Source organism: Nesoenas mayeri (assembly GCF_963082525.1).
Source record: "Nesoenas mayeri genome assembly, chromosome: 5".
NCBI lineage: Eukaryota > Metazoa > Chordata > Aves > Columbiformes > Columbidae > Nesoenas > Nesoenas mayeri.
In genome coordinates, this window is record NC_137548.1 from 10,900,217 (window position 1) to 10,920,636 (window position 20,420).

The 20,420-nt window shown below is 39.6% G+C and overlaps 1 protein-coding gene across 1 annotated transcript in view; it reads left to right on the forward strand.

The window, feature by feature from the left end:
* The first annotated feature begins 2,901 nt into the window (after positions 1-2,901).
* Positions 2,902-20,420, forward strand: part of PPP1R13B (protein phosphatase 1 regulatory subunit 13B) — a 72,512-nt gene continuing 54,993 nt past the window's right edge. Inside the window, exon 1 of the mRNA XM_080345558.1 lies at positions 2,902-3,277. Within this exon, the coding sequence (XP_080201684.1) occupies positions 3,269-3,277 (9 nt within the window). The 5' untranslated portion in view covers positions 2,902-3,268. The remainder of the gene's footprint in view (positions 3,278-20,420) is intronic.

A 20,420-nucleotide genomic window follows, 5' to 3' on the forward strand; every position in this document is an offset into this window, starting at 1 on the left:
TGTTTTAATTTGAATAAATGTCTGTTAAGCTATAGTGGCTTCAATTTGTAAAGTTAAATAATATTGCTCTGTTTTTCGAAAGAACCAATAGGAGCGTAAAAGGTATTTGCATAACATGTTTCCATCCTTATACCAGCAAATAAGCACAAACCCTTTCCTGTCGAGAAAGGCCAACAAAATTAGAGCACCTCTCACAAAGGCAATGTATTTCAAAGCAGGTAATTTGAGTTCTGTACTTCTGGCTTTATCTGCTTCCATAACCAAACCCTCTTACCTTATCTTTGTAGGCATTCCCCAAATCATGACTGCTTTTCACACAACCTCACTTAGATAAGACAGGCAACTAACTTGTAGGTATCACTGACCCCTTTGGCCAAACAACATAATTTCTACAAAGTCAGACCAGTCATTTGGTATGGAAATGCATGGGCAACTGGGAAAACAAATTCCACATTATTACAAGTGATTTGTAGATTTATAAGTTGGAATCAGAAGATTCTATAATGGCTGCTCTGTTGATTGACTGATAAAAGTGGTTCCTAAAAAGATTCTTCCGTGGGAGAGGAAATGTTAATTAATTTACCACTCCACAGGTAGAGTTTTAAGTCTATGCTTTGTAAAGATTGGTTTATCTTTTTTCTTTCCTCATTTCTATGGGAAAATGGAGATGGGAAGGGATGAGTCAAGTGGCATTTTTCAAGGGAAGCAGAAATGGGAGTAGGAACAGGCTTGTATTTATATAAAAAGTACGTACTCTACCTTTTGAAGGCATTTTCTCTTGGTCTGAAGTATCCAGTTTGTCTGGTTGCTGCATTGGCTGAACCTGCATCTGCCAAATGCAGCACAAGGTAGACAAACTTTTATACCAGAGGCCATGACTCCAACAGAGGCATTGCATGGAGGAGTGCCTTCCCTCCCAGCACCAACCAACTATACCATATTATCCCACTTTTCATTTTGTCAGCATTCCTACCTCTGCAATGGAAAAGTAATAGTGTGCTAATATTTATAGTATTTTAGTTTTTATTATCAGTTACTGAAAACAGGGAGCTCAGCTGTAAATTATACTTGAAAAGAAATTATAGATCATCATTTAAGAATCACTGGCAAAAAAATTTCTTACCTGGTTAAGGAAAAAAGCATTAGTTTTTAAATAAGCGTGGCAAAACGTTTTCCCTTGTTAAAGTCAGAATTTCACTACAGATAGTAAGAAGACCAGTACATTTCTATTCACTGTTATTCTTTTGTTCACTGAAGTTCTGTATGAATTTGATGAAGATAAGCTCCCATTTTTTTTCTTAAGATACATCACTATGAGCACATTATGGCCTGTTTCATTTCACACCAGCTGGGTTGCAGGGTTAATAGTATTCTGAGTACATCTTGGAGTTCTCTGTTGGGTCACAAGTATCAGAGTCTTACCCATTTCCAAAGCTGTGTGTGAGGCAGAATCACAATTTACAAGAAACTGTGTATGACAATAGTGTTATTGTCAGTGAGTAGCGCTCCAAATCGTGCTTGCAAAATGACTTTAAACTGACAAAATATTACCTTGTGATGCTAATAGGTTATTCCCTCAGGACCAATTTATTAAAAGAAGCAAAAGCTCTGACCTACCCCAGAGCTGACCCCAGAGCCTGCAAATACACTGATAAGGATATGCAAGGAAATCTTAGGCAGGTATATATTATTAACACAATTTACACAGTTATCTGGTATAAAATCTTACATGAATAGGTAAAATTTAATATATAAGGTCATAGTTGAGATTCATATGCTATTATCACTTACCCACAAAGACTTACACAAACAGTATCACAGCTCCTCTCAAAAACTTCCAAAGTTATATTTTTCACTCCAAGCTGAGATCTGTCATGGTGTTCTACAAATAAAAGCAACAAGGTCTGGAAAACAGCCATTTACAGAAAGAATTGAAGCACTAGGTAGGTCCATGTATTTTGTAGATTAGGATTTAAGACTCACAGCAATATGAAATTTGTCTACATTGCATGTGTTACAGTACTGGCATATGGTGATGTTTTGGCTTATAGTTGAGCTTGGACTTCTTCCAAGCTGTTAACTTTCATCTTGCTGTTGTAGCTCTGCAGAACGAGACACCAGAAAATGAAGAAGCTAAACGTTACTTTCAAACGTGAGACCACATCTCACGGGAGGCTGGTGTCAGGGTCATGGACAGGAACGCCACCCCTCCTGCTGTCAAGGGGTGCTCTGTACATCAGATTTCACAAGTAATGCACGGCCGAAGGGGCTGTAAAACCCGGGTGACACTAGCTGTGACGTTATTCCAGCCACGCACCGAGCTGTGTTTCGCTAGAGCAGGACCAGCTGCTGTCAAGCGACCTGCCCTGTGCACCCGCCCGCCTTAGGTCACCGGCCCGGGCTGGCACCGCGGAGCGCCCGTCCCGCCGTGGGACACCCGCCGCCCGCACCTGCCAGGTTCCCGCACCGCTCCTCCGCGCCCCAGCGCCCAGCTACAGCCACCCTCGCAGCGGCAGAGCCGGGCCGGGCGGAGCCGCCCCACCGCTACCGCATTCCCCGCATTCCGGGGGCAGAAAGCGCCCAGAGCCGCTTCCCGTCCTTCCACCGCCGGGGCCCGCGGGAAACCGGTCGCGGGCAGCCCGTCCAGAGGGAGCATCACCCGCTGGAGGCCCAGCCCCAGGGCAGGGCAGCGCAAGGAGGAGGAGACCGGGCCCGGAGCGGGGTCGAGGGGAGAACCGCGGGACGGGGCCCACGACGAAACGCGGAGCCGCAGGAGGGCACGGGGGTCACGGCGGGTCTGTGGGGGGAACCGGCTCCGGCGCGACGGCGGGAGGTCACGTGCGGCACGGGAGCGCGCACCTGCGCAGCTCCCGCCCCCTCCCCACGCGGGCCGTGCGCGCGCCTGCCGCCGCCCCGCCCCCGGCTCTTCCCGCCTCGGCCAATGAGGCCGCGCGGGGGTTAACCCCTGGCTGGGCGGCGCGGGCGGAGCGGAGCAGGAAGCGCCGAGGGAAGGAGGTAGCGAGGCCGCTGCCGCCGCCGCGCTGAGGAGGAGGAGGAGGGGGTTGGGAGCCCGGCAGCCCGCCCGCCGCTGCCTTCGTCTCTTCCTTCCGCCCGCTGTAGGGAGCGGGGCGCGCGGGAGGCACCTGTCACAGCCGCCAGGGCGAGCGCGGCGTCCTCCACGGTGAGAGGCGGCGGTGGCGGCGGCAGGAGAGGCCCGGCACGGCGCGGCGGCAGCCTCGGCGCGGCTGGCTGGGGGACGACTGCGGAGATGATGCCGGTGAGTGGAAAAGGGGTTGGGTTCGCGTCGTCGCCTTCCTGGCCTGGCGCCGCTGAGCCGGGCGGCGGGACGCCTTGCCTTTTCCTGCGGCGGATGGAGCGTGCGGCGCCGCCGTCATCCCGCCGTGCCCCGGCCAGCCGGGACGGAGGGCGACGGGGCTGCGGAGGCGCCGTCAGGTTCCCTGCTGGGGGTGGGGCCGCCGGTCAGCGCTGTCCCTGGCTTCTGAGGGGACGTGACCTGCTCCCGCTCCTCTCCTCAGCCAGGTGCTGCCGGCAGAGCCGCGCTCGCCGTTTCACCGGCCGTGACAGGTCGAGGGCCGCGTCCCCCCGGGCTCTGCCCTCACGTCTGCCTGACCGGGCTCCTTCCCCGCCCCCCGGCGCCCTCTCGCGCCCGCGGCGGTTTCGGCGGGGGCAGTGGGCAGCGCAGGTTTCGCCGTCTCGGTATCGGCCAGCAGGAGAATGGGCCGGTGGGCGCCGCGGCCCGGTGTGACGCGTGGGTGGGCTCTCTGGGTTTCTGTGGGTGTGTGTGTGTGGGAGGGTATGTTTGTTTGTTTTGATTTATTTTTTTTTTCCCCCTTCCAAACACCGGTTCCTCCTGCCCAGGTGCGGGGAAGGGTTAAGCGGTCCCGGGGCAGGCGGCTCCGGCCCTTCGGCCGCTTGTCAGGCGGGTGCGGGCGGCAGCTTCACTTCAGCCTCACCGCCCCTGAGGAACAGGCGCTCTCCCCTCTCGGGTTCTGCCGCCTCTTTTGTGAAACCGTTGCTTATTTATCGAAGATAAAGCCTTTCGTTTTCCCGCAAACAACCTTGATTGTCTTCAGTGACAGAATCTCTCTCCGTTTCCTTCCTCCGTCTCTCCCTCCCCCTTTCGCTGGGGGCTGATGCAGTGGTCAGAAGAGAGTTGTTCTTGATGACTGTTCGTTTTATGACAGGATCCTCTGAGACTGAGTAATGAACAATTACATTCTTTTTTGCTGATTTCTTTCAAACTCTATTTGATCTCAAATATGGGTTTATGAGATACTCTATATAAGGGAGGATCTCCCATGTTTTCTGTAATTCCAATAGAAATGAGCTTTTTATTTACAGTTGCTCTGCAGTACTTGCAACAGAAGCACTGCAGAAGATTGCTTTACATTGCTCTAACTTTGTTTCGTGACTGAAAGGAGGAAATAATACCTCAAAGTAGATGTAAAATTTCAGATTGAAGAGTACAGGTAGTGTTTATAAATGAGGTGTTATGACAAGCTCTTTAACGTGATGTGCTCTTTAACTCACAACTTCTAGGTACCAAAATATTCTGTTGTTACTGTACAAGAATTTCATTGCACTGGATACACTAGAAACCAGCAAGAAAAGGCTTTTTCCATAAACGTATGGATGTTGGCTTGTAAAAACAAAACCCAAGGTGGCTGTCAGCTTTTTCAGCTTCCATCACAACTTGGGTTATGCTTGATGTTCATAAATTTCTTATAGAAAACCTAGTATGCCAATGACAGGCTAAGTCAGAACAAATGTATTTACTTCCCGTTACTAACCTGTGTGTGGGTTTCAGGCTGATGTCATAATTTCTAGAGTGCAGTGACTGACCTTTTATAAAAGTTTTTTTAACCTATTTGAGTGTTTCTGCCAGTTTCCTGTGTTACCTTCATGGTCGTTTAAATCTTGCAGTTGTTTGTGCTTACTGGAGGGCGTTACGAGATTCAGACTTTTTATGTTTTTGAAACATGCTTCAAAGCATTTTTAATACTGACAGCTGAATTTTAATAAAAACAAATTACCTTGCTACAATGGCAGCAGTGTTGCAGATTAGAGCTTACTGAATCTGAGTCCATGTTTTACTTTTCTGAAGAGCTTTTGGATGCTGTTATGGACAGTTTGTCATAAGGTAGTTGGGAATATGCATATTTAAATGGACACTGTGACAGTGCCTTGAGTCTTCCAGTTTCTTATCCCAGCTCTTTTATTTATGGACTGCAAGGATGAAAAAAAACAACCTCATTTACTGGAATAATCAACATAAAATATCAAAATAATGTGAACATATGGCTGTAGAACTGCACCAAATGTTTTGGGTTTTTTTTTACTTGAGATTTTGTTTTCTGAAAAGGGAGAAGCTAGTGATCTAACTTATGGGATGGAATTCCTTGAATTCATATTCATAGAAGCTTTGTTCCTCCCTGATCCTGTTCTGTGGTTGTTGGTTTTTTTTTTTTATTTTTTGGATAATTAACAAAAGTATATAATAGCAATAGGAGAGACTTCAATACTACTGGACTTGAACTGTTGTAACAAGTGGATGTTACTACAGCTTTGTGTCAACAAATTAAAAAGAAATGTTATAAAACTTTCTAGTTTTTTATGACTTGCATTTATCAGATTGGAAATAATTTATGGAGGCCATTTTTAGATATTTTTTTTTGCATTCTGTACAACCATTTCTAATAATGAAGTAATATTTGAAGCACAGAAAGTAGAATTATCTGTTTTCCTCTTTTCCCGTATTTTGTTGGCAGTGATTTTTTTTTTTTCATGTGGGGAACAATGTTACTTCAAAGAGGTTTTTATCAGTTATGTTTTCTTTGGTGACCAGGATACTTCACTCTCTGTTCTTTAGCATCTTTTCCATCTAAGTTCATATTGCGTATTCTACTTTGTTTTTGAAAAATATGAAAATAACTATTTTATTGGTCCTGAATACAATTGGGCTTCAAGAATTAATAATGACGTGGACTGCACTTTTCTCACCCATTGTTTTTTGCTTTGCTGACATGGCACATCCATCATAAACTCTTGCATTGCCCCCAGGACATAAGGGCTGTGTGTATGATGAGCTTATGATGCTACGCTGAATATCACCTCTAATAAGGGAACTTACCAAAAGAGTTGCTATAAGTATGCCTTGAATATAGTGATTTTTTTTCACTGAAAGAAACAGTTGGTATTTATTACATTCTCAGACTAAAATGTGCAAACCCAGACCTATGTAATATCCTTTCAAACAGGAAATATTTTGGATTAAAACAGTACAGTTGTATTTTGTTTACAAAAATATTGTGGCTGTAGCCGCTCTTTCAGCCACATAATCTATAACCTGTTTGGAGTCTAATTATTGTCTTTTTTTCCTTTTTTTTCTTTTTTTTCTTTTTTTTTTTTTTTTTTCTGCTGCCTCAGTAGTGTTTTTGTGGGACTTCAGATTTGGTTTTGGAAGAGTGTTGGAAATTTTTCTTTAAAGAATGCAATTTCTTCTTAAAGAATGCGTTTTCTTCTTGGATGGTAGTTCCAAAATCGCCTGACACGTATTAGCCATATTCCATACATACAAGGGTGCAGATAAAAAGCCGCTCCTGAGGAGCACTGTTTCCCTACTTAAGAAGAGATACAGTGGGAGAAGCAACTGCTGCTGTTGAGAAATGTGAAACACTTCCTACTTCACACCTAAGTTTTGGGTATCATTCTTCTACAGCGTATGTGAAGTAACATGTCATTCCAAAGGCCTAGAACTATGTAGAGTCTGTTCACCATCAGTAAGTGACAGGAGAGGCGATATGGGATACGGTGTAAGAACTGTGGTGGACTGAATCTCTTAGGAGGAACAGTTAGTGTGGCATGTTCCCCTCGCACCCATTGCTGCAGAGCTCTCCTGGTTTTGCCTTTAACTTAATTGGGAGAAACTCTAATCACTAAGACCACAGCCAGCATTCACGGTTTTGAATGCACCCAGAAGGAGCAGTGTGGGACTTTGTGCGAGGCTTAGGATCAAAGACTTGTTACCGTGCCTGTTTTTCTGTTTAGGATCAGGTGCTTGTGTTTGTTTTAACAGAAGTGAGAAGGGAAAAGTTTGGAGAATGTTTAGTGTGGTGTGGTGGCAGTGTGTGATTTTTTTATTATATTTTTTTCTAATTAATTTTGTTTGACACTGCAACTCTTCTCCAAAGATGACCATGACTGATGCATATTTTATGTTAGACTAGACAATATACAAGTGGATCTCGAGTATTACAGTGTGCATTAATTCCTAATGGCTACACAAGTTCCTGACCTATGAAGACAGACAGAATGTCTGATAAAACGCAAACCAAAGATGGGTTTCTGTAATGGCTGGTTTTCAATTAAGCTGTATTCCAGGTGAATTAAGAAAAAAATTGTTGTCATTGTTGTTTTGTTTTGTTTGTGTTTTTTGCTTTGTTTTTGTGGGGTTTTTTTGGGGGGGGTATTTGTTTGTTTGTTTATTTTCCAAGTGAGTATACACTTTTTATGTATTCAGTCTAAGACCTTTCTCAAAGAGTACAAAGTGGGCATTCCTTATTCCTAATTTAAACCAAAATATTTTCAAATCAGTGTACATTGTTCTCTTCCCTTAGGAAGGTCACTGCTAATATAATTCTACGTTGTAAAGGTCTAAAGGAAGATGTGTCGCTTTAAGTGTATTAGGAATTTTCAGTGATGTTGAGATAAAATATATTACAATTAATTCAGAGCTGTATAGTTATCAGCAATACTGACATCCTTGTTTGCTGAATAAATTTGAACTGACTGTAGAGAATAATTTGCAAGTTTATCAGCCATTATTAATGAAGTTATTTATTGCAACAAAGCTTAAAGGCCATTTCATGTTTTTTTGGATCATGTCACTGTTTTTTTTAGAATGTTAGAATATGGCCTGTTCCGTGGTAAAAACAAGATCATCAGCTTTACCATCTCAATGAAAACTACTATTCATAGGCTACTTTGCTAATAGAATGTTTAAACGTATTTAATAGATATATGTGAATTGTAATGAAACATATGAAAAAAAATTGAGGGAAATGATACTCCCTATTAATTTTTCTCCATAGGTTAACATAGATGAGATTGTTGCCTATTGCAGACTTTAGAGAGAATAGGTAGTTATTTGACAAAAAAATGCCATTTTACCAGATCGAGTTATGTTAATTTAACAAATTCAAGTTTGATGTGTAATATAGGCCTTCTTACTATATAGTTTAAAAAAAAAAAAAAAAGCTAGCTTATTATTTTATTTATTATTTTCTTTATATTAGTATATCACAGAATGTCAGGCATTGGAAGGGACCTCAAAAGATCATCCAGTCCAATCCCCCTGCTGGAGGAGGAACAGCCAGATGAGGTTACACAGGAAGGCGTCCAGGGGCAGGTTTTGAATGTCTCCAGAGTTGGAGACTCCACAACCTCCCTGGGCAGCCTGTTCCAGTGTTCTGTCACCCTTACTGAGAAGAAGTGGAACCTCTTGTGTTCCAGTTTGAACCCATTACCCCTTGTCCTATCATTGGTTGCCACCGAGAAGAGCCTGGCTCCATCCTCGTGACACTCACCCTTTATATATCTGTAAACATTAATGAGGTCACCCCTCAGTCTTCTCCAAGCTAAAGAGACCCAGCTCCCTCAGCCTTTCCTCACACGGGAGATACTCCACTCCTTTCATCATCTTCGTTGCCTTGCACTGGACTCTCTCCAGTAGTTCTCTGTCCTTCTTGAACTGAGGGACCCAGAACTGGACACAATATTCCAGATGCGGTCTCCCATTATGTTAAGAGTTGTCCATACATAGAATAAAGACAGTGCCTTTTTGGAAGAATTTTCAGTCTAATGCTTTGTATTAAAATCAAAGGTCCAATTTATTATTGTTTTAAATGTTCAAGGGGGTTTAGTTCTTTTTTTTCTTTATCCTCAGAAGCTGCAGGCAGCTTCAGAAATAAAAATAATTGTTGAGAATGGAGGTTTGAAGAAGCAAACAAATTATTGCCTAATTGGGGGGGGAGAAGTTGTCTTGCTCCCTCTCTATTGTGACTCACTGTTGGAATTTACAAGTCTTACATGTTTGTCTAAATTAAAAGCTTATTATTACCATACATTAATTACTAGCCCAGGATAGCTCAAAATACTTCAACTCTAACTGAATATGCTAGCCTGGGACATAAGAGATTGATTCTTGGGCTTGTGTCAGACTCCAGCAAAGTAAGGTGGTTTTTTGTTTGTTTGTTTGTTTTGGTTGTTGTTATGGGTTTTTTGTTTGTTTGTTTTTTTCTAATTGGAAAATGATATTATTAGGTGATTTTTTTTTTCTTTAAAGTCTTTCTTCACTTGTTTTATGAACAGCTTTCTATCAGTCTTGAATGCTGTGTCTCACTGATTCATAAATTGCCAGATTTTTTTTTTAAGTAAATAAATATTGTGAAATAATAATAATAACTTCAAGCTGGTACATTTTGCAAGTAGTTTGGAAATCTGTCATTAGAATATTAGGCAATATATTTATGGAATGTACTCAATGTTTTGAGCTTCTGAAAGCTATTTTTTTAATGACAAACTATAATATAATGATATTGTGCAATAAGATACCATCCTTCAGAAGTGGATTTGTGTATCAAAAGCAACAATGATACCGGGAGGACAAAGCATAAATTCTGTAATAATTCAAAGGACAAGCAAGAGTATGAACTGCTTAGTGGAGGAAAAGTATTGAACATGAATTTTCAGTCACTTCACCTAGATTTTAAGTCACTCTGATAATTTTCTTACATTGTGCTCAGAAGCAGGTCGGTGTGATCTCACTGGTCTAGGGGAGAGTGGGTTTGTCACTGGGGCGGTGGGATGTTGGGCTGAGGTTCCTCTTGGGGCTGAGCTGGTTTCACCGTTTCCTCTGCCCACGGAAGAGGCTGTTTCCTCTTCCTTCCTGCTCATTCCCACCGTTTGCATTGAATGGTCTGCACAGCTTGTCTCAGTAAACTGAGCTGGGTTGCTAAAAATGTAAAAAAATTGTTGTATTCAAAGAATGTTGAATATGTACATGCACATACATATATATATCTATATATTTTGCCAGGCTAGTGTGTTATATCAGCTCACGTTGTGACTACTGTGTTGTCCGTGTTGGTTCAGGAGGGAGGAGACCGCTTGGCTGAGATTGGTAACAGAGGAGGGGATAGGGAAGCGGAATCTCTCCTCTTCGGTATTTTTGTTTATTCAGTTCAGCTTTATTGTGGAGCTGGACCACAGGCAATATATTTTGAATTTTGTTCTCTGGCTATTTACCAGGGGAATAGAACAGTGAAGTGAAACTGAAGAGCTGTGCAGTGCAGTAACATTGTTACTTCTGAGATAAGTTACGGTGTCACCCTTTTTCACATCTTTATTGGGTATTCAGTAACATTTTACATTTTCCCTTAAACGGGAGAAAGGAATTTTTTTTTTTTTTTTTGGTAAAATGTATGGTGTTTGAGTGAATCTTGAGAAACAAATATAAAGTTGGGAAGGAAAAAAACAAAACAAACCCCTATATAACTTAGGTGGCAGTTGCTAGTCTGCCTTCATTTTCCCCCCACTTTGTGGTATTGTATTCCTTCAGATTCCTAGCCATGGTTTCTGTATCCTCTAAGATTCATAGTGTAATTTAACCTAGTTCTTCAGCAGTGGAAGTTCAATTAAGATATTTAGTTTCCAATTCATTGCTTTACTTATCAGCAGAATTATATTTATGTGTGAGACTAGCTATAAAACTATTTTATTTAAGGAATTCCAACTTCAGCAGGAAACAATATAATATAAACTTGCATATGTTGGAGACACTGTATTTAACCTATGTATACTTATGTTTACTTTAAGTTTGAGAAAAGAATTTCAGCTGTCACATGGCTAAACATAAGTTTATAGATTGAGAACGGGGGAAACTGAGGCTTCAGTTTTGTGTAGATGAAACTCATGTAACTGCAGGGGCTGCTCTGGTCCTGCCTCTCTGCTGCCCCCTCTCTTGTCTTTCCTCTGGTATTTATCTGATTCTGTGCTGAGCTTTTCCAGTGTGCGAACTCAGCAGGAAGTTGTTTGCTTTTTTTTCCCCTCTCTTTCCTTTGCCAGGATGCTTTTCTGCCAGCTGAGCACACTGACACTAACTCCGTGCAGGGTCAGATAAGCGCTGCAGCCAGCACAAAGACTGGCAGAAATGTGTACATTGCAGGAAGGATGGAATCAGTTTTATCAGTTTAGGTTATTGGGATTTTTCAGTGTGAAACAACTCCATGGTGATGAATGAATACGATGAGATATATCTAGATGATTTTGGTATGTAATCTGTGTCCCAAAAGAACAAAGAAGAGTAACTTCTCATATCTCTGAAATCAAAACAAGGAAGCACTGCAGTGCCCAAGGTCTCTGCCAGGCTGATTCCTCCCATCCCAAATCCGGTGGATTGACTCCATGCTCATAAGCACAGTGCTTTGATGAGCATCTGAATTAATTGTATGTTCTGATATCTAGGAAGCCAATTTTTATCACTTCGAGACCAGCAAACCTTCCTTGTCTGAAAACCAGGATGTGTCTGTCCAGACCTACTAACATGAATAGTTGAGAATTGTTGAGAGTTCTAGTATTATATGAAAAAAAGCAGTAGACGGGGCTGCATTATTATATGTGGAGAAAAAGTCTTGCCTGCATTGCTCTCTGATGTTTAAAGGGAAAGAAATAGGATGGTTTGAGACTAGCAAAGTTTACCGTAGCCATTAAGTACAGGCTTACCTGCATGTAAATGTTCTTTTTTTTAACTTATCAAAGAAGCTGGGTTAAGTCTTCATTCAGAAGAACAGGTACAGTTGAGGAGACATACTTTGAATGCATGTTTACATGAGAAAATAATTTTCTAATCCTGTTTCCTAATGCAGTTTGTCTAATTTATGATTCAAGACAGTGCTGCACCTGTTAGCATTCTGACTTCTGTTCTCAAGGTAATACTTTCAATGTAGTTATGGTACTTTCATATAGTTCAACCTCTTTTTTCTCCACCTCCTCCTCCCTCCCTGCTTACTACTTCAAAACCAAAAGAAAACAACAACGACAAAACATCACTCTCCCCACCCTCAAAAACAGGCTTCAGAAAGTTTATCTGGCTGTCTTGTAAAATTGTAACCAGTGTGTTAGTCAAAAACTGATAAAAATCTACCAGATCTAGGCAAAGCTAGGGGTTTTCAAGTCGCTTAAATCCAAAATGTTGTCATAATATGCCTTTAATCAATGTTACTAACATCTCCATCACTTCATTTGAAAAGATACAAAACTAGGAGAGGGTATTTGTACATTGTTGTGGTATAATTGATGTCGGTAAAATGGTTGGCAGGCTGTTAGCATGTTGTAGAGAGGAAAATGTGATAGCCAGAGTGTACACCATGTGATGGCGTGGGCAGCGTAGGAAATTACTGTCTCTAGTAAGTTTGAACAGTTCAACTAGTGATTACTTGCCTGAAAATGCTAAGTTGCCCACTGACACCTTAGCTAACTTATTTGGGCATCTGCGAAAGTACCAGCATCTATGAACTAACAGCCATTTAATACAAATCCTGTAATTTGCTCAAAGAGAACTGGTCTTGTTTTAAACCAAACCAGGACTGACAATTTTTATAGTACCTGAGTATGTTAGATACTTAGCTTAGTCAAATACATACTTAGAAGCAAACAGGATTCTTAGTGTTAAAGTTGCTATTCAGATACATCGAAAGAGAAGTGGTTAGATTTTCCAGCCAGTTCTTGGAATTGAAATTTTGGATGATCCTGCGGGGTAACGAATGGGTTAATTACTATTCAGGCTGCAAAAAGTTGGACCATGTGTACACTTTGGGAGATTATTGAATTCTTGAAACAGTGTCTTATAAAAATAAACTGTGAAACTCATCTCTGTGTGCAGCTTCATCTCTGCATGCAGCCCTGAATGTCTCAGCATGCCTGATGCTTATTAATTTCCTTACGTAATGCTTTATTGTCCCAAGTTATCTACATTTCAGAAAATTTTAGCTGCAAGTTGGAATCCTTTACTTCTGATAGTGGAAAAAAGATCTGTAATGGTTGACCTCCTTTACGCTTCTAAATAACGTCAGGATCAATGTAATTATTTTAAAACCACATCACATGCATTGGTGTCTATTCCAGCCCATGTCACTTGGAAATCTTTTCTACCCTTCAACCATTTTTCTAAATACCTTCTTGGTGTACTAACAGTGCAGTGTATTTACCATTTTATTGTCATTTACCACTTCTTAAGCAAGAGCTTGTTGGATATGGGAATATACTACAAAAATCCAAGCTTTACAGTGAAACAATCAGTTTCAAGTCTGTTGCTTACAATATCTCCCCTGCCAAGTTCCTGACTGCAGCACTTTATTTTTATTTTTAAAATTTTTTTTAGATTGTGGAGAGCAGTAGTATTTGTTATTGTAGCACTGATAGGAGGTAAAGTGGTGAAGGAGGTTGAAATCAGTTTAAACAAATACTTACATCAGAATAATTTAATTTCTGTATCAACTACTGTGTTTTTGCTCATTTTTAGCTAAACAGAATTGTTGAGTTTTATTTACTTTCACATTTACCAACCTTTAGACAAATTTGATATCCATTTTATAGTGGATTTTTTGTATTTACAGTACAAAATTACAGTCTGAAAAAACACTTCAAGGGACATGAAGGGCACATTAAATCAGAGGATTCACTATACAGTGTTTCTAATATGGCATTATTGTATTTCTAGATGTTTTATAACAGTCAAACTAACAAACCTTTGTGATTTGAGTCTTCAACACATTGGTGGATTAGCCCGTTTTACTGCTGTTCCCTTCCCCCAGTCATCTGACGCTACCAAATATTGCTCAGTTTGCTCACTGAGTTCTGAAGAACTGAGAAGCCTTGGCACAAAATTACAAATAAACTTGATCTGGAGTGCGTGTACTTGCCTGTATCTTTCAGAAGCAGAAAAAAGGTTTTGGTCAGCTTTTTCTTATTATCTCACAAATGATACAGAATTTTTTCAAGCAATGAGGTCTCCATAGCATCTTTTCTTCCAGTGCTCAGAGATGAGTGTTCTGATTGCATCTGTATTTCTTTATAAATCTTTTGTCTTCCTTTCCCCACCTGAAGTGGGGACCAAGGTCCTCCAGTCCTTCAGTTGTTCTATTAAACACTGCAGTTTTGTTGTGAGAAAAGATGCCTTCAAAGATGTGAAAGAATGCAAAAATGTGAATGTTGTTGTGTAGCTATGACTACAGACACTAATATATAAAAATATACATACTGGAATAAATAGTCTGATGTGCTGGGGACTCAGGGATACTCCTGTGTTTCTAACCTCATTTGGAGTGTAGTTGGCAAAATCCCTTCCATACACCCTGGACATGTACCACCCCTAACACCCTCCCCTGGAAAAGAGCATACTAAGCACAGTTTCTATTTTCAATGTGGAATGTATATATTTAAATATATGTATTTGACATGTTTAAATCAAATTCTTTTTCACTTTTATATTATTTACCCATTGTTTGGAAAAAGGAAAAACGGTCACCACAAGTCCAACTCTACATAGGTACAGTTCTAGTGTAATAGAACATCCCTTTTTTACCTCAGTAAAATAGGTAAACTTACAACTAAGTTTATATGTTTCTTAAATCTCGGTGGAAGTGATAAGTAAACCTAGGTACCTGTCTCATTAAGTCTTATTTATTTACATTGACCTGTGAAAAACTTTATGGGACTTTTTGGGAGTTGGATTGGTTTTGTTTTGTTTTCAATTTTCCCAGTGTGTTCCATGGGTTTTTTGATTAATCCTACTGGAGAAACTGAAAGAAAATGTATAGAAAGCAAACAAGCCAGGTTGGGGTTTTTTTTTTCCAGTCTTTATCTTGTATGCAAATTATAATGTTAATTTTCATCTGGAAGTAATCTGAAAGTGTCTGTTTAAATTGATTTTCCACAAATATGGAAAATCTTAGAGGGCCTCCGTAGAATCATGCATGTTTGTAGTTAAGCATGTTCAAAATAAATAAACAGTACATTTGCATATTAGGCATTTACAATATAGCTTATATAGTAGGAGTAAAGAAGTGAAAATAGTGAGAAAGATAGGCTGGCAAGGTGGAATAGAAGTTATTAAATAAGCCTTAATTTAAAGTTAGTGGTACCCTGCATGCAGTGTTGTATTTTATTCCCTCTGAACTCTTGCTTTTCTTCATACTTGTCTCTTACTTCTCTGTATATTCTTAGTTGCTCAAATCCACCAATTTTAATCTATAGCTTTGTGTTAAGCAGTTTTCCATTTTGTGCAGATACTTAATGTAAAGTTGTGTACATTTTAGGGAATTATCTTTTCAGTTTTACTTTATATTCTTTTTCCTACGTCATTCCACTTGGTTTTCAGAGGTCATGAGTGTCTTCATGTTAAAATACTTTAGTGGGATCATGGACTGCATTTACTTTCCTACTGAGTGATTTCCATAATCTGCAGATATATAGGTTTGCTAAATATGAGCTTTGTCCCATAGGACAAGTCTTCTCGGATTTTGCAGGGCTTTTACATTTAATATAGGATCATAACTTATGTCTATGAAATACCGCATGTACCTTGTTTCCTTCATTTAGAACATTCAAAACCTCCTTACATTTTTGGGAGAAAAATTCCCTTGTTTCTTTAATCTAGGATTTTGATGCTGATAATATATTAAGCAACCAGAAGTTGCGGTATCCTTATCTCTCTGCATATATCCTAGATTTATATTTACCTGCTTAACAGTAACAGTTACAGATCAGTCAGCCAAATTAATTGCACTGGATCTGATAATATGGAGACAGTACATCTACAGACTATATGAGAAAAAGTAAGGGACTATATTATGCTTGTGTTGTTTTTATTATTTATCTGATTTAACAAAATATAGACAGGTGTTTTCAGTTATTTCAGATGGCAGGATAAAAGGGAGGTTCAGTGACACATGCTTATTTTAGTTCAATTTCTTCTTTTGAAAGACCCCAATTACCCAGTAGAGATGACAAGCTTTAGTTTTGGACCCCCCATGTACTTCGGGTCTGCATGTGCATGTTGTGCCTTTCTATTGCAAGGGAAACTTTTATATGTTTGTTTAGAAGAATTCAGCCAGTAGCCATAGATGGAAAAGTGGCACAATATGTATTAATATAGACCCAGCTTTTCCTCTCAAATATTTATTCATGTGATACAGTTTGTTTTTCTGGCAGATAAAGATACAATCTGGTTTTGGAGAATAACCAGATTAGATTTTTCTGTCCTTCCAAAAACAAAATAACCTTTTTAACAAATATCCTCCAGTTTATCATTTATTTAAAAAGTTCTCAGTTGCTAACAGGTGATTTTTTTTTTAAGTTGCAGCATTTTGTAAGTCTGAAATGACTCTACCAATTATATTCTCAATAAATGTCTCAACATGATGCGTGTTTGCTGAGGAGGAAGGAATACTGCATGGGATCAGAATGTTTTTGTTACTGACAAAATGTGTTAAGGGAGGACAGTACTATTTCTGAATGTTGAAGCAGGCTAAATACAGTATCTTACTAGCTTTTTCTTCTCTGCCGCTGCTTGTAGGGAAGGGTAATATAACAATTCTGTGGCTCCCAAATAGAGTGGAGAACCCATTACTTTTCCTTTCCTGCATACGATGTGTAAGGTGCTACACAGAAACTGTAGCTCATAGCTCTGTTTTAAGACAGATAGGTCTTTCAGCTCCTGTTGATCTTTCTTAGTGTGGGTTGGACTTTTTTTTTCGTTTACCCCCTTGGGTCACTTGCTCACTTTCTCTCTGTTTTCTCTACAAAGGGAATGGATCCAGCTGGAGAACGTGCTTTGCTCCTGCAATTGTAGAGTAAGAGCTGGGTACTCTGTTGGTGCCATCTCTGTCTGTTCCCCACTCTGGATCCTTTACAGTGTTGACAGGAATGATGATAAACAGTCGCTGTCCCTTGACATGACGAGGCAATCAGAAACATAGTTTACCGGTTTATATTCTATGCTGCTTGAAATACATCCAGCAAGAAGAGAGACTTTGCCAAGAATGGAGTAGTGCTTGAACTGTAGTATTTTTAGACATAAATCCATGGTGGATTTGTTGTTATTGTTTGGTTTTTAAGATGGTTGGCCTTTTTAAAACATTTTCCTGATTCAAGAAAATGTGTCATGGAAATATCTTTTCATAGTTGTCAGGAGCATTTGCTCATGGAACTTCTGCTCACATCATTGCCTCCTTCACCCAGAAAATCACTTCTGTCTCTTTTGAGACAGTCAGAACCTTATATGTAAATTTAAAATGAATACTTACTGTTTGTCATTATTATAATAGCAAACAAAGATGACTATTGCACAACCAGCGGATAGCAGAACTCCCCTACTGCAACCTTGCCTAATTAGGTGAAACTTGATCTACCCTATCTTGTTCCTGTCACAACTGTGGCCTGTCTTGTTTCTTTAGAACATCTTATCACTGCTCGTCATTACTGCTTGAATTCATATGCCAGTAGACCAAAAATACTCCGTTTAAGTAGTTTTTCACTGTAGTTGTTGCACAGAAGTTTTTGCTTAATACTTTTATATTCACTGCTTTTACAACTATCCACATGAAGAATATTTTAAGGATGGTTCTTCAGAATATTATAAAAACATCAAAAGAGAAATCCTGGCTACCAGAAAAGACTGGACTTAACTCTAAAAACTGGACAAGGGACAGAATTATTAAAAAGAAGGTGAGATTAAATTGATTTTTGTTTATTTGCTGTAAAATTAAGCATTTGGGGATTTCTTCTTGTAAAGCCAAATAGTTCATCCTTATAATGGGTTAGAATGTGTATATGTGGGATTTTTACTTGAAGGCCAGAGATTATTGCCTTATGTGGGTTTTTTCTGTATATGAAATGTCTGAAATTTTTAATTTTACCTTGCATAAGTTGTTCAATTAAAAAAAAAGATTATTATTATTAGTTGCTTTTGATTCAGCCCAAGTGGAGAGCTGAGAGTAAAACAGAACAGCTTTTTTTTTTTTTTTTTAATCTGACATTTGAAAACTAAAGAAATACACTGGAAAGTTATTTCCTATTATGTACAATTTCCTCTCCGATGGAAGGAGAACTCTACAGACTGCCTGTTGAATCCCAAAGGATGTATTCACTTTTCACTTTTTATATTTTTGCCAAACCAGATAACATTACATCTAGGATTGAATGGTTGTTATTCCCTGAAAGCAATACACTAAACAATCAGTATTTTGTTAATACTTTCCACTCAGTGGGAGAAAGCTGTGGCAGTCCCATCTTCTTTTGCTCTATTGAAAACAGAAGAAAAGAGCAGTACTGATTCCAGTTGCAACATTACGTTTGGGCGTGTGTCTGTAGATTTCATAAAAGTTGTTACTCTTTATAAAATGGAAAAGCAATGTTTGGTGCTGCAAATCGCCTTTATTAATAGTCAGAAAGCATGATGCCTTTAGTAAAAATACGGTCTTGGTTGGTATTGTTTTATGCTTTTTTGTATGAGTGTTTTGTTGAAAAGTTGTAAATGAGAAGACACAAATGTCTGTCTTTGTATCCTGTACTTTTTTGATGAGGTTATTTTCAATGCAGTAGGTAGGTCAGGCTTTTCTGGAATTCAGTGGATTTTGGATGACTTTGCTGTAGCTGTTGACAAGGTCAAACGCAAGACTGTAGAAACATCGGCACCTCCCTTTCCTTAGCCTTGGCCAAAATATTTTTAATAATTCGAGAACACTCGGTTCTGCAATACAAATTCTGTGGGACGCTTTTGTTGCATGTGGATTTTGAAGAGTTGTCTTTCAGGGAAATTAACCCAAAACCTCATGCTTAACTCTGCTCTTCAGCTTTGCCTTGTGTCATCAGAATGAGCTTTCTTTCAAAGTAAATTACAGTATTGCTAATCCAAATATTCAAAAGCCTTAAATAGGACTTCTCCCCATATCCCCTGCCCAATAAAAATAAAATACTCGATTTTTTTTTTTGTCTTTCTTACCTGTCATCTGGTTCTTGAGCCTTTGTGGAGGTGTTGTGTTTTGTAGAGTTTGGGGTTTTGTGTGTGTGGTGCATGGTTTATTGGTTTGGGTTTGTGTATGGGTTTTTTGGTTTGGGGTTTTTGTGGGTGTATGTTTTCTTTTTGTTTGTTTGTTTAGTTTTGGCTTTTCTACCTTTCCTTTTTGTAAATATGACTTTTTTTCCCCCTGACTGGAAAGCTGAGATTCTTATATAATAAAATGATCTCTGAAGCTGAGTCATCTTGGATTTAGTTTTGTTTTTAATTTATTACCAGTTCACCTGAGTTTACTGCAGATTTTACAGCACTACAGTTGTCTTACAATGTTCTTCAGCAACACGTCTTCTGTAATGATTTGGAAAGTAAAATATTTAGTAGTATTTTTAAACATATTATTCATATCTCATCAGCTGCTGAAATGAAAGGGGCAGTTAATATTTTAGGACTGTTGTTTCAAGCTTGTAATGCATTTGATGTATGACATGCTGGTTACCTAGACAGATATGAAAGATTTAGAGCTCTGAACATTAGCACCGTGTTGTGTTTGTGATCTTGTACAGTGAGAAGGGGTTGTAGTGCCCCAGTGATTCCTCTCTCCTTTCCCACTGGGGCCATGGGGTCACACCTGACCCTGTACTGGGGGTTCCCACTTAACTCTCTGAACCGTTTGTTTTGGAGGACCCTGGGTTGGAAATGTGAAGAATAGTAGAAAAGTGGACAATATGTTTATTTTTTATCAAAATAGAGCTATCAGAGTTTACGGACAAATGGATTTCAGGGAAGATGACTGCACTGATGTGACTGCTGTTTTGATCTGGAGTTTTGCTGTCCCTTGAACTTCTGACTTGCCCTGTGTGTTACTGGTGTTCCACGCATTTGAAAATGCAACACCTGCTGCAGTTTTTAAAAAATAATTTGTCAAGAATCTATTGTTTAAGGACTTATCATATTAGTAGGCCTAAGCAACTACTAAAATACTTAGTTATAGCAGGGTTATTTGCTAGTTTCTTAAATAGATTAGCAGTTTCTTTTACTTTTTTATTTAATAATCGGCACAAAATTGATGTGCCTGCTCATTTTTGTTGTTTTTTCAAGGTGCTTTAGATAAATCTTATTGAAATTAGGCAGGCAATACTAGATTATGTTTGTCATCCTAAGATTCACAGACAAAAAATATTCTAAAAGATAAAAACCAGTATCCTTAACAAAGTCAGAAGTGTCAGAAAAAACTCTGGGACTTCTTCAGAGGTGCTTGATTTCAAGATCAGTCTTTTGTTCTTCATTGCTAGATGGCAAAGACTCATTTGAAATAGTCCTATAA